Below are 12,180 nucleotides of genomic sequence, written 5' to 3' on the forward strand. Positions count from 1 at the left end.
TTTTGTTGCACCTGGGCCCACCATGGTCTTGTTCCGCCACTGCATAGGTTCATGCGCGAATTTGCAACAGGGCAGCATCATTTACTGAATGTCTGAGGAAACAGTCCCCAGGCAAGATCTAATCACAGATGTGCTAAATGAAGCACATCTACAATCATGTACTCTGACATGCGGGTGGATGTCTAGCACAGGGCTAGTGTGCCCCGCATGACTGGCCCTAGCCCCCCCTCGCACAGGTACAAAACCATTGCACGGTGTTGATGATTTTGTACCTGATGAGTAACTCCCTGCAAACGAAGCTCCTGCACGCTGGCAGTCCGCTACTCGCCACATTCCGGGTCGCAGAGGCTGTGTGTAACACCACGCAGCTGCCTCGGGCCACCCCCCAACGGTCCACACAGGCCTCTGTTGTCTGGACCGTGGTTCTAAAGCCGGTGGCATGCCCCTTCCCACCACGTGACCGCCTCTCCCTGTCAATCAGGCAGAGGCAATCGAAGCCCTGAGATGCTGATAGAATCTCACTGGGCTCCTGGAGTGCGCAGGGCGCACACCACAAAGTAATTCAGACTGCGATCGCCGCCGCTGCAGTGATGCAGTCTGAATTACCCCCTAGGCCCGCAGAGACTACATTGCAGAATTTAAGAAAAGCTTTATGCGTAGAGCCTGTATTGCAGGCTCCTGATTTCAGGTGTCAAATTTGTGGCCCAAGACTAGTTAACCCTTGCAAAACTACAGCTATTTATTCAGAATGGCGAAATATGCTGTGTGTGCCCACTTTGCCAGTGTATTTCATGCCCAAAACAGCCAGTATCTAACTACGCTAGATTTACTGAAGGGGTACTGGCAAATTCCTCTGATGGAAGCTGCCAAAGCAACAACAGCCTTCTCTACCACAGTGGAGACACTAGGCCATGATTCCAGTTTGTACTCCGAGTGAGATGTGATGTGATAATGAGGGTGGCAGAGACCCCAATGGTTTGTATACAGCAGGATGACACACAGTGTGCTAGGAGATGAAATCACAGCCATGGAGCTGAGTGCAGAATGGGAGGGAGGGGAGTCCTGGGTGGCTTCCAAATATCTGACTTCATTCCCTGGATGACCTCACGGATGCAGACTCCAGCTGTGTCCCCCTAGAGGGGATGTGCTGGCTGCCAGGCGCATGGCTGGGCTTAACCCTTCAGCCCCTGTTACATATCATAGACGACTAGTACTGTATGAATGGGCCTGCAAAATGATGTACACACAATGATAATCCTGTAGCATACAAAGGAGACTGAAATGGAGGAGACATTCAAATGGGAAAGGGAGGCAAACAGAGGTATTGCAGCATTTGATTTAAGGGCTGCGGCATTGAATAGCGGTACCTCATTGCATATATAGGACTGGTGTTCTCCAGTATTCTCCCCAGCTATGCGGGATTGTGATGACTGATTGATAACTTGTGGGGGTCCGAGAGGTGGATCACCTGTCAATCTAACCCACTTTTTGTGTCACGGGATCCTGAACACACTAATTCAAAAACGTCTTTAAGGCTACATGGAACCAATAATACATGCACTAATTTGGAATAGACACCACTGGTACCGCCTCAGTTAATGATAAATGGTTTTCAATGTGTTTTAATATCTCGATCGGGTAGCCAACAGTATCCGCGTAGTCTTACAGGATCGCCATGGCAGCAGTGCCTGTAGAATGTACAGGGACTACGCAGAATTTGGTTACGATACAGCATGTATCATCTTCTTCTGGCATCAGTCTTATCTTCCATGCATCCCATCAATTAATCTTGTATTATCAATGGTATTTTCTATATATTTCATATTTGTATATATTTATTTCAGCCAACAAAAAAATAATAGTTTGTAGTTTACATTATAGTATTCATGTATTGCTCTACTGCTACTGATGGTATATTTTTTCTGCATGTTCGGGAACAGGAACATTCTCCTTAAAGAGTGTGACAAGGGAGATTTGTTTACTTTCGTTACCACTAGATACAGCAACTTATGGGCAAAATTTCTGTCCATTACACAGCTCACCTGTTATCATAGCTAGGCTGCAATATCGCATTGGATCCGGCCGATATCAGGCGGTTTCTAACGATATTGTATAGTGTGTACATTCAATATACCATACGATGTGCGCTCCCATGGGTCATATTGCTGCATCGCATGTTGGACCTGCATGCAGGTCAGACGTGCGATGTTGCTTACGAGGGGCCATGCAGCTGAATGCAGCATGGCCCCGCTCTTCCTCCCGCCAACCGCTCGTCGCAGCAGACATCGGCAAGTGTGTATGCACTTGCCGATGTCGGCGTCCCATTGCAGGCGATGTCGCAATGTGCGAACACCGCGCTGATGTGTACATAACCTAAGAGCAATGAACAGACTAAGCAGCCACGACAAGCATCCTTCATTCTTTTTATTTATTTTAAAGGAACTATGGAAAGTCTGTGACAATCCTCACCTTAACACCGTCCAGGACCGCCTTTATGACCTCTCTCACAGTGGTTACCACCTCCTTATCCTCAGAGTTCACCCCTTCTAGCATCACCTGATCAGACCAGCGAATGAGATTGGCAAGAGACTGGTACACTCTGCTGTAGCAGGAGGAGATTGCAGTGCTGACAACAAGAAATATAAAAGTCATTAAGCACAGGGATAGACAGCAAGATGGCCCTAGCTAGAGTTGCTATGGCGGGCAGGGGGATGGATATGAATGAAAGGCCATTAAATAAGTCAATACATTCAGCTAGATAAATGCTTGAGAGCCTGTGCTGCAAAGTAAAGAATAAGATACAAAAATAGCTGGGAATTACAATTACACATAAAAGCAAAATCATTATTCATCCATATTTCTGCAGAAGATGGTTACAACATGAATCAGGCTCGGCTCAAGCGAGTGATGCGCAGCCACTTGTGTGATGGGATGATGTACTATATAGAGATGAGCGCCTGAAATTTTTCGGGTTTTGTGTTTTGGTTTTGGGTTCGGTTCCGCGGCCGTGTTTTGGGTTCGAACGCGTTTTGGCAAAACCTCACCGAATTTTTTTTGTCGGATTCGGGTGTGTTTTGGATTCGGGTGTTTTTTTCCCAAAACACTAAAAAACAGCTTAAATCATAGAATTTGGGGGTCATTTTGATCCCAAAGTATTATTAACCTCAAAAACCATAATTTACACTCATTTTCAGTCTATTCTGAATACCTCACACCTCACAATATTATTTTTAGTCCTAAAATTTGCACCGAGGTCGCTGTGTGAGTAAGATAAGCGACCCTAGTGGCCGACACAAACACCGGGCCCATCTAGGAGTGGCACTGCAGTGTCACGCAGGATGTCCCTTCCAAAAAACCCTCCCCAAACAGCACATGACGCAAAGAAAAAAAGAGGCGCAATGAGGTAGCTGTGTGAGTAAGATTAGCGACCCTAGTGGCCGACACAAACACCGGGCCCATCTAGGAGTGGCACTGCAGTGTCACGCAGGATGGCCCTTCCAAAAAACCCTCCCCAAACAGCACATGACGCAAAGAAAAAAAGAGGCGCAATGAGGTAGCTGTGTGAGTAAGATTAGCGACCCTAGTGGCCGACACAAACACCGGGCCCATCTAGGAGTGGCACTGCAGTGTCACGCAGGATGGCCCTTCCAAAAAACCCTCCCCAAACAGCACATGACGCAAAGAAAAAAAGAGGCGCAATGAGGTAGCTGACTGTGTGAGTAAGATTAGCGACCCTAGTGGCCGACACAAACACCGGGCCCATCTAGGAGTGGCACTGCAGTGTCACGCAGGATGTCCCTTCCAAAAAACCCTCCCCAAACAGCACATGACGCAAAGAAAAAAAGAGGCGCAATGAGGTAGCTGTGTGAGTAAGATTAGCGACCCTAGTGGCCGACACAAACACCGGGCCCATCTAGGAGTGGCACTGCAGTGTCACGCAGGATGGCCCTTCCAAAAAACCCTCCCCAAACAGCACATGACGCAAAGAAAAAAAGAGGCGCAATGAGGTAGCTGTGTGAGTAAGATTAGCGACCCTAGTGGCCGACACAAACACCGGGCCCATCTAGGAGTGGCACTGCAGTGTCACGCAGGATGTCCCTTCCAAAAAACCCTCCCCAAACAGCACATGACGCAAAGAAAAAAAGAGGCGCAATGAGGTAGCTGACTGTGTGAGTAAGATTAGCGACCCTAGTGGCCGACACAAACACCGGGCCCATCTAGGAGTGGCACTGCAGTGTCACGCAGGATGTCCCTTCCAAAAAACCCTCCCCAAACAGCACATGACGCAAAGAAAAAAAGAGGCGCAATGAGGTAGCTGACTGTGTGAGTAAGATTAGCGACCCTAGTGGCCGACACAAACACCGGGCCCATCTTGGAGTGGCACTGCAGTGTCACGCAGGATGTCCCTTCCAAAAAACCCTCCCCAATCAGCACATGATGCAAAGAAAAAGAAAAGAAAAAAGAGGTGCAAGATGGAATTGTCCTTGGGCCCTCCCACCCACCCTTATGTTGTATAAACAAAACAGGACATGCACACTTTAACCAACCCATCATTTCAGTGACAGGGTCTGCCACACGACTGTGACTGATATGACGGGTTGGTTTGGACCCCCCCAAAAAAAGAAGCAATTAATCTCTCCTTGCACAAACTGGCTCTACAGAGGCAAGATGTCCACCTCATCTTCACCCTCCGATATATCACCGTGTACATCCCCCTCCTCACAGATTATCAATTCGTCCCCACTGGAATCCACCATCTCAGCTCCCTGTGTACTTTGTGGAGGCAATTGCTGCTGGTCAATGTCTCCGCGGAGGAATTGATTATAATTCATTTTAATGAACATCATCTTCTCCACATTTTCTGGATGTAACCTCGTACGCCGATTGCTGACAAGGTGAGCGGCGGCACTAAACACTCTTTCGGAGTACACACTTGTGGGAGGGCAACTTAGGTAGAATAAAGCCAGTTTGTGCAAGGGCCTCCAAATTGCCTCTTTTTCCTGCCAGTATAAGTACGGACTGTGTGACGTGCCTACTTGGATGCGGTCACTCATATAATCCTCCACCATTCTATCAATGTTGAGAGAATCATATGCAGTGACAGTAGACGACATGTCCGTAATCGTTGTCAGGTCCTTCAGTCCGGACCAGATGTCAGCATCAGCAGTCGCTCCAGACTGCCCTGCATCACCGCCAGCGGGTGGGCTCGGAATTCTGAGCCTTTTCCTCGCACCCCCAGTTGCGGGAGAATGTGAAGGAGGAGATGTTGACAGGTCGCGTTCCGCTTGACTTGACAATTTTGTCACCAGCAGGTCTTTCAACCCCAGCAGACCTGTGTCTGCCGGAAAGAGAGATCCAAGGTAGGCTTTAAATCTAGGATCGAGCACGGTGGCCAAAATGTAGTGCTCTGATTTCAACAGATTGACCACCCGTGAATCCTTGTTAAGCGAATTAAGGGCTGCATCCACAAGTCCCACATGCCTAGCGGAATCGCCTTCTTTTAGCTCCTTCTTCAATGCCTCCAGCTTCTTCTGCAAAAGCCTGATGAGGGGAATGACCTGACTCAGGCTGGCAGTGTCTGAACTGACTTCACGTGTGGCAAGTTCAAAGGGCATCAGAACCTTGCACAACGTTGAAATCATTCTCCACTGCACTTGAGACAGGTGCATTCCACCTCCTATATCGTGCTCAATTGTATAGGTTTGAATGGCCTTTTGCTGCTCCTCCAACCTCTGAAGCATATATAGGGTTGAATTCCACCTCGTTACCACTTCTTGCTTCAGATGATGGCAGGGCAGGTTCAGTAGTTTTTGGTGGTGCTCCAGTCTTCTGTACGTGGTGCCTGTACGCCGAAAGTGTCCCGCAATTTTTCTGGCCACCGACAGCATCTCTTGCACGCCCCTGTCGTTTTTAAAAAAATTCTGCACCACCAAATTCAAGGTATGTGCAAAACATGGGACGTGCTGGAATTTGCCCATATTTAATGCACACACAATATTGCTGGCGTTGTCCGATGCCACAAATCCACAGGAGAGTCCAATTGGGGTAAGCCATTCCGCGATGATCTTCCTCAGTTGCCGTAAGAGGTTTTCAGCTGTGTGCGTATTCTGGAAAGCGGTGATACAAAGCGTAGCCTGCCTAGGAAAGAGTTGGCGTTTGCGAGATGCTGCTACTGGTGCCGCCGCTGCTGTTCTTGCGGCGGGAGTCCATACATCTACCCAGTGGGCTGTCACAGTCATATAGTCCTGACCCTGCCCTGCTCCACTTGTCCACATGTCCGTGGTTAAGTGGACATTGGGTACAACTGCATTTTTTAGGAGACTGGTGAGTCTTTTTCTGACGTCCGTGTACATTCTCGGTATCGCCTGCCTAGAGAAGTGGAACCTAGATGGTATTTGGTAACGGGGGCACACTGCCTCAATAAATTGTCTAGTTCCCTGTGAACTAACGGCGGATACCGGACGCACGTCTAACACCAACATAGTTGTCAAGGACTCAGTTATCCGCTTTGCAGTAGGATGACTGCTGTGATATTTCATCTTCCTCGCAAAGGACTGTTGAACAGTCAATTGCTTACTGGAAGTAGTACAAGTGGGCTTACGACTTCCCCTCTGGGATGACCATCGACTCCCAGCGGCAACAACAGCAGCGCCAGCAGCAGTAGGCGTTACACGCAAGGATGCATCGGAGGAATCCCAGGCAGGAGAGGACTCGTCAGACTTGCCAGTGACATGGCCTGCAGGACTATTGGCATTCCTGGGGAAGGAGGAAATTGACACTGAGGGAGTTGGTGGGGTGGTTTGCGTGAGCTTGGTTACAAGAGGAAGGGATTTACTGGTCAGTGGACTGCTTCCGCTGTCACCCAAAGTTTTTGAACTTGTCACTGACTTATTATGAATGCGCTGCAGGTGACGTATAAGGTAGGATGTTCCGAGGTGGTTAACGTCCTTACCCCTACTTATTACAGCTTGACAAAGGGAACACACGGCTTGACACCTGTTGTCCGCATTTCTGGTGAAATACCTCCACACCGAAGAGCTGATTTTTTTGGTATTTTCACCTGGCATGTCAACGGCCATATTCCTCCCACGGACAACAGGTGTCTCCCCGGGTGCCTGACTTAAACAAACCACCTCACCATCAGAATCCTCCTGGTCAATTTCCTCCCCAGCGCCAGCAACACCCATATCCTCCTCATCCTGGTGTACTTCAACACTGACATCTTCAATCTGACTATCAGGAACTGGACTGCGGGTGCTCCTTCCAGCACTTGCAGGGGGCGTGCAAATGGTGGAAGGCGCATGCTCTTCACGTCCAGTGTTGGGAAGGTCAGGCATCGCAACCGACACAATTGGACTCTCCTTGTGGATTTGGGATTTCAAAGAACGCACAGTTCTTTGCGGTGCTTTTGCCAGCTTGAGTCTTTTCAGTTTTCTAGCGAGAGGCTGAGTGCTTCCATCCTCATGTGAAGCTGAACCACTAGCCATGAACATAGGCCAGGGCCTCAGCCGTTCCTTGCCACTCCGTGTGGTAAATGGCATATTGGCAAGTTTACGCTTCTCCTCCGACAATTTTATTTTAGGTTTTGGAGTCCTTTTTTTACTGATATTTGGTGTTTTGGTTTTGACATGCTCTGTACTATGCCATTGGGCATCGGCCTTGGCAGACGACGTTGTTGGCATTTCATCGTCTCGGCCATGACTAGTGGCAGCAGCTTCAGCACGAGGTGGAAGTGGATCTTGATCTTTCCCTAATTTTGGAACCTCAACATTTTTGTTCTCCATATTTTAATAGGCACAACTAAAAGGCACCTCAGGTAAACAATGGAGATGGATGGATTGGATACTAGTATACAATTATGGACGGGCTGCCGAGTGCCGACACAGAGGTAGCCACAGCCGTGAACTACCGCACTGTACTGTGTCTGCTGCTAATATATAGACTGGTTGATAAAGAGATAGTATACTCGTAACTAGTATGTATGTATAAAGAAAGAAAAAAAAACCACGGTTAGGTGGTATATACAATTATGGACGGGCTGTCGAGTGCCGACACAGAGGTAGCCACAGCCGTGAACTACCGCACTGTACTGTGTCTGCTGCTAATATATAGACTGGTTGATAAAGAGATAGTATACTCGTAACTAGTATGTATGTATAAAGAAAGAAAAAAAAACCACGGTTAGGTGGTATATACAATTATGGACGGGCTGCCGAGTGCCGACACAGAGGTAGCCACAGCCGTGAACTACCGCACTGTACTGTGTCTGCTGCTAATATATAGACTGGTTGATAAAGAGATAGTATACTCGTAACTAGTATGTATGTATAAAGAAAGAAAAAAAAACCACGGTTAGGTCACTGGTATATACAATTATGGACGGGCTGCCGAGTGCCGACACAGAGGTAGCCACAGCCGTGAACTACCGCACTGTACTGTGTCTGCTGCTAATATATAGACTGGTTGATAAAGAGATAGTATACTCGTAACTAGTATGTATGTATAAAGAAAGAAAAAAAAACCACGGTTAGGTCACTGGTATATACAATTATGGACGGGCTGCCGAGTGCCGACACAGAGGTAGCCACAGCCGTGAACTACCGCACTGTACTGTGTCTGCTGCTAATATATAGACTGGTTGATAAAGAGATAGTATACTCGTAACTAGTATGTATGTATAAAGAAAGAAAAAAAAACCACGGTTAGGTCACTGGTATATACAATTATGGACGGGCTGCCGAGTGCCGACACAGAGGTAGCCACAGCCGTGAACTACCGCACTGTACTGTGTCTGCTGCTAATATATAGACTGGTTGATAAAGAGATAGTATACTCGTAACTAGTATGTATGTATAAAGAAAGAAAAAAAAACCACGGTTAGGTCACTGGTATATACAATTATGGACGGGCTGCCGAGTGCCGACACAGAGGTAGCCACAGCCGTGAACTACCGCACTGTACTGTGTCTGCTGCTAATATATAGACTGGTTGATAAAGAGATAGTATACTCGTAACTAGTATGTATGTATAAAGAAAGAAAAAAAAACCACGGTTAGGTCACTGGTATATACAATTATGGACGGGCTGCCGAGTGCCGACACAGAGGTAGCCACAGCCGTGAACTACCGCACTGTACTGTGTCTGCTGCTAATATAGACTGGTTGATAAAGAGATAGTATACTACTAATATTATATACTGGTGGTCAGGTCACTGGTCACTAGTCACACTGGCAGTGGCACTCCTGCAGCAAAAGTGTGCACTGTTTAATTTTAATATAATATTATGTACTCCTGGCTCCTGCTATAACCTATAACTGGCACTGCAGTAGTGCTCCCCAGTCTCCCCCACAATTATAAGCTGTGTGAGCTGAGCAGTCAGACAGATATATAATATATATAGATGATGCAGCACACTGGCCTGAGCCTGAGCAGTGCACACAGATATGGTATGTATGTGACTGAGTCACTGTGTGCTGTGTATCGCTTTTTTCAGGCAGAGAACGGATTATAAATAAAAGTGGTGGTCACTGGTCACTATCAGCAAAACTCTGCACTGTACACTACTGAGTACTCCTAATGCTCCCCAAAATTAGTAAATCAAGTGTCTAAACGGAGAGGACGCCAGCCACGTCCTCTCCCTATCAATCTCAATGCACGTGTGAAAATGGCGGCGACGCGCGGCTCCTTATATAGAATCCGAGTCTCGCGATAGAATCCGAGCCTCGCGAGAATCCGACAGCGTCATGATGACGTTCGGGCGCGCTCGGGTTAACCGAGCAAGGCGGGAAGATCCGAGTCGCTCGGACTCGTGAAAAAAAACATGAAGTTCTGGCGGGTTCGGATTCAGAGAAACCGAACCCGCTCATCTCTAGTACTATACTTGAATGGGTAAAGGCCAACAGCAAAACAAGGCACCAAACTGTATTCCACGGTAAGCATACGAGGATGTGACAATGGTCTTGGAATGTTAAAAGACATAAACCATCATTAGGACTGAAGAGTAGAAAAGGTGGCGGTAATACTAAGGTCGTGCCGTGGTAAAGATTTCTGTAGGGATTGACAATCACATTTCATAGAATGCAAGCAGAGCCACAAACCTTTGCTGAGAGTGTGTATCCACCTGAACCAGTGGCAGAATAGCTTCCAGTACTTTGCTGGCCGACCCCGGCAGCATCACAAGCACCATCTTGTCTACGGCCATTTTGTCTACAATGGTCTTGAAGTACCGCAAGGCATTGACGACCTCCTTTTCCTGTTCCTCCAGGCGGCTGAGAGTCTAGAGAGGGGATGGCGATGAGATAACGTTTCCATAGCGATGAACAAAGCGATTGCATACTTTAAGAACATTCAATAAGGGACAATCTAAGCAGTAATTCTACGAAAATCATTAAAACTAGTCTCAAAATGTAATGAGCAGATTTTATAAGAAAGAGAGCAATCATCTTTCTGTATTTTCCCATCGCATGGTGAAAAATAAAACCCTGAATGACACTACAGACGCTCATACATGAAACTAAAAACATTATTATCGCCCACATTACAACAGCTAATCCTGTTACCCATATATTAGTCAGCACCAGACCAGTACAGTCTCTCTCTATAACTGCACATTATCTAGGTTTTAACATTTCATGGAAACGTCATTTTCAACTACTAAGCAACATATTCTCTGTCAAGGGGCAAGTAAAAGTCTAAGGGGGGGAATAAATAGTTTTTTGGGTGCCCTATGCCCAACGGAGTAATTCAATTGTTGCTCCATTTGGGCTTGAAAACTGCGGGCGCCCATTACCTCTGCTCACACCCTCCTGAAGGGGTGAGCAGAATGTGTTAGAAGCCTGGCTTGTCATACATTTTTCTAGTCGCGCCCAATAGTTTCGATGGGTTTAGACATTTTACGCAGCCAAAGCCAGTCTATTTGTACACGATCAGCGCAAAAATGGAATGGAAGAACAATTGATTATCACCCCGTCTAAAGTGATGGGTGACTGGGTGCGGCAAAACAACTGAACCACCCCCTAAAAGCCTTTAAGGTGAAATTGATTTTTGAGGAATTAAGACAGCAAACTATCAAACCCTTACAGATGGTAAGCTGAAAAATAAATGGCGCTTACATCACATCAGACCTGTAAATTAATTCCAAGACAAATAATAATAATAATAATAATAATTTAGTTTAGACTGAGCGGGTTCGGTTCCTCGGAATCCGAACCCGCCCAAACTTCAGTTTTTTTTACACGGGGCCGAGCGACTCGGATCTTCCCGCCTTGCTCGGTTAACCCGAGCGCGCCCGAACGTCATCATCCCGCTGTCGGATTCTCGCGAGGCTCGGATTCTATCGCGAGACTCGGATTCTATATAAGGAGCCGCGCGTCGCCGCCATTTTCACACGTGCATTGAGATTGATAGGGAGAGGACGTGGCTGGCGTCCTCTCCGTTTAGAGTGACTAGTACTAGAGAGAGAGAGACACAAATTTTGGAAAGCATAATATAGGAGGAGTACTACTTGCTGCTGATAGTGTGACCAGTGACAAGTGCCACCAGTTTAATGAATCCGTTCTCTGCCTGAAAAAAAAACGATACACAGTGTGACACAGTCACACATACCATATCTGTGCTTAGCCCAGTGTGCTCCATCATATACTGTATATCATTATCTGACTGCTGAGTGCTCACTGCTCACACAGCTTAATTGTGGGGGAGACTGGGGAGCAGTTATAGCAGGAGTACATATTTTAAGTACAGTGCACACTTTTGCTGCCAGAGTGCCACTGCCAGTGTGACTGACCAGTGACCACTGACCACCAGTATTGTGATTGTCTGCTGACCACCAGTATATTGTGATTGTCTGCCTGAAAAAGTTAAACACTCGTCGTGTGGTGTTTTTATAAACGCATTCTGCAGACAGTGTCCAGCAGGTCCGTCATTTACATAATATATACCTGTCAGGCTGCAGTACTAGTGTGATATATATATATATATATTTTAACTTTATCTCATTATCATCCAGTCTATGTTAGCAGCAGACACAGTACGGTAGTCCACGGCTGTAGCTACCTCTGTGTCGGCAGTCGCTCGTCCATCCATAATTGTATACCACCTACCCGTGGTTTATTTTTTTTTCTATCTTCTTGATACTAGTAGCTTACTTTAGGAGTCTGCAGTGCTGACAGACAGTGTCCA

At 46.9% G+C, this 12,180-nt stretch overlaps 1 protein-coding gene across 1 annotated transcript in view; it reads right to left on the reverse strand.

Annotated features, from left to right (window-relative positions):
* Positions 1–12,180, reverse strand: part of LOC134949761 (rap guanine nucleotide exchange factor 1-like) — a 149,916-nt gene that overhangs the window by 54,899 nt on the left and 82,837 nt on the right. The window contains exons 3-4 of the mRNA XM_063938504.1: positions 10,098–10,276; positions 2,461–2,626 (exon numbers count right to left, since the gene is read on the reverse strand). Coding sequence (XP_063794574.1) covers positions 2,461–2,626; positions 10,098–10,276 — 345 coding nt within the window. The remainder of the gene's footprint in view (positions 1–2,460; positions 2,627–10,097; positions 10,277–12,180) is intronic.

This window comes from Pseudophryne corroboree, chromosome 8 (assembly GCF_028390025.1).
Source record: "Pseudophryne corroboree isolate aPseCor3 chromosome 8, aPseCor3.hap2, whole genome shotgun sequence".
Taxonomy (NCBI): domain Eukaryota; kingdom Metazoa; phylum Chordata; class Amphibia; order Anura; family Myobatrachidae; genus Pseudophryne; species Pseudophryne corroboree.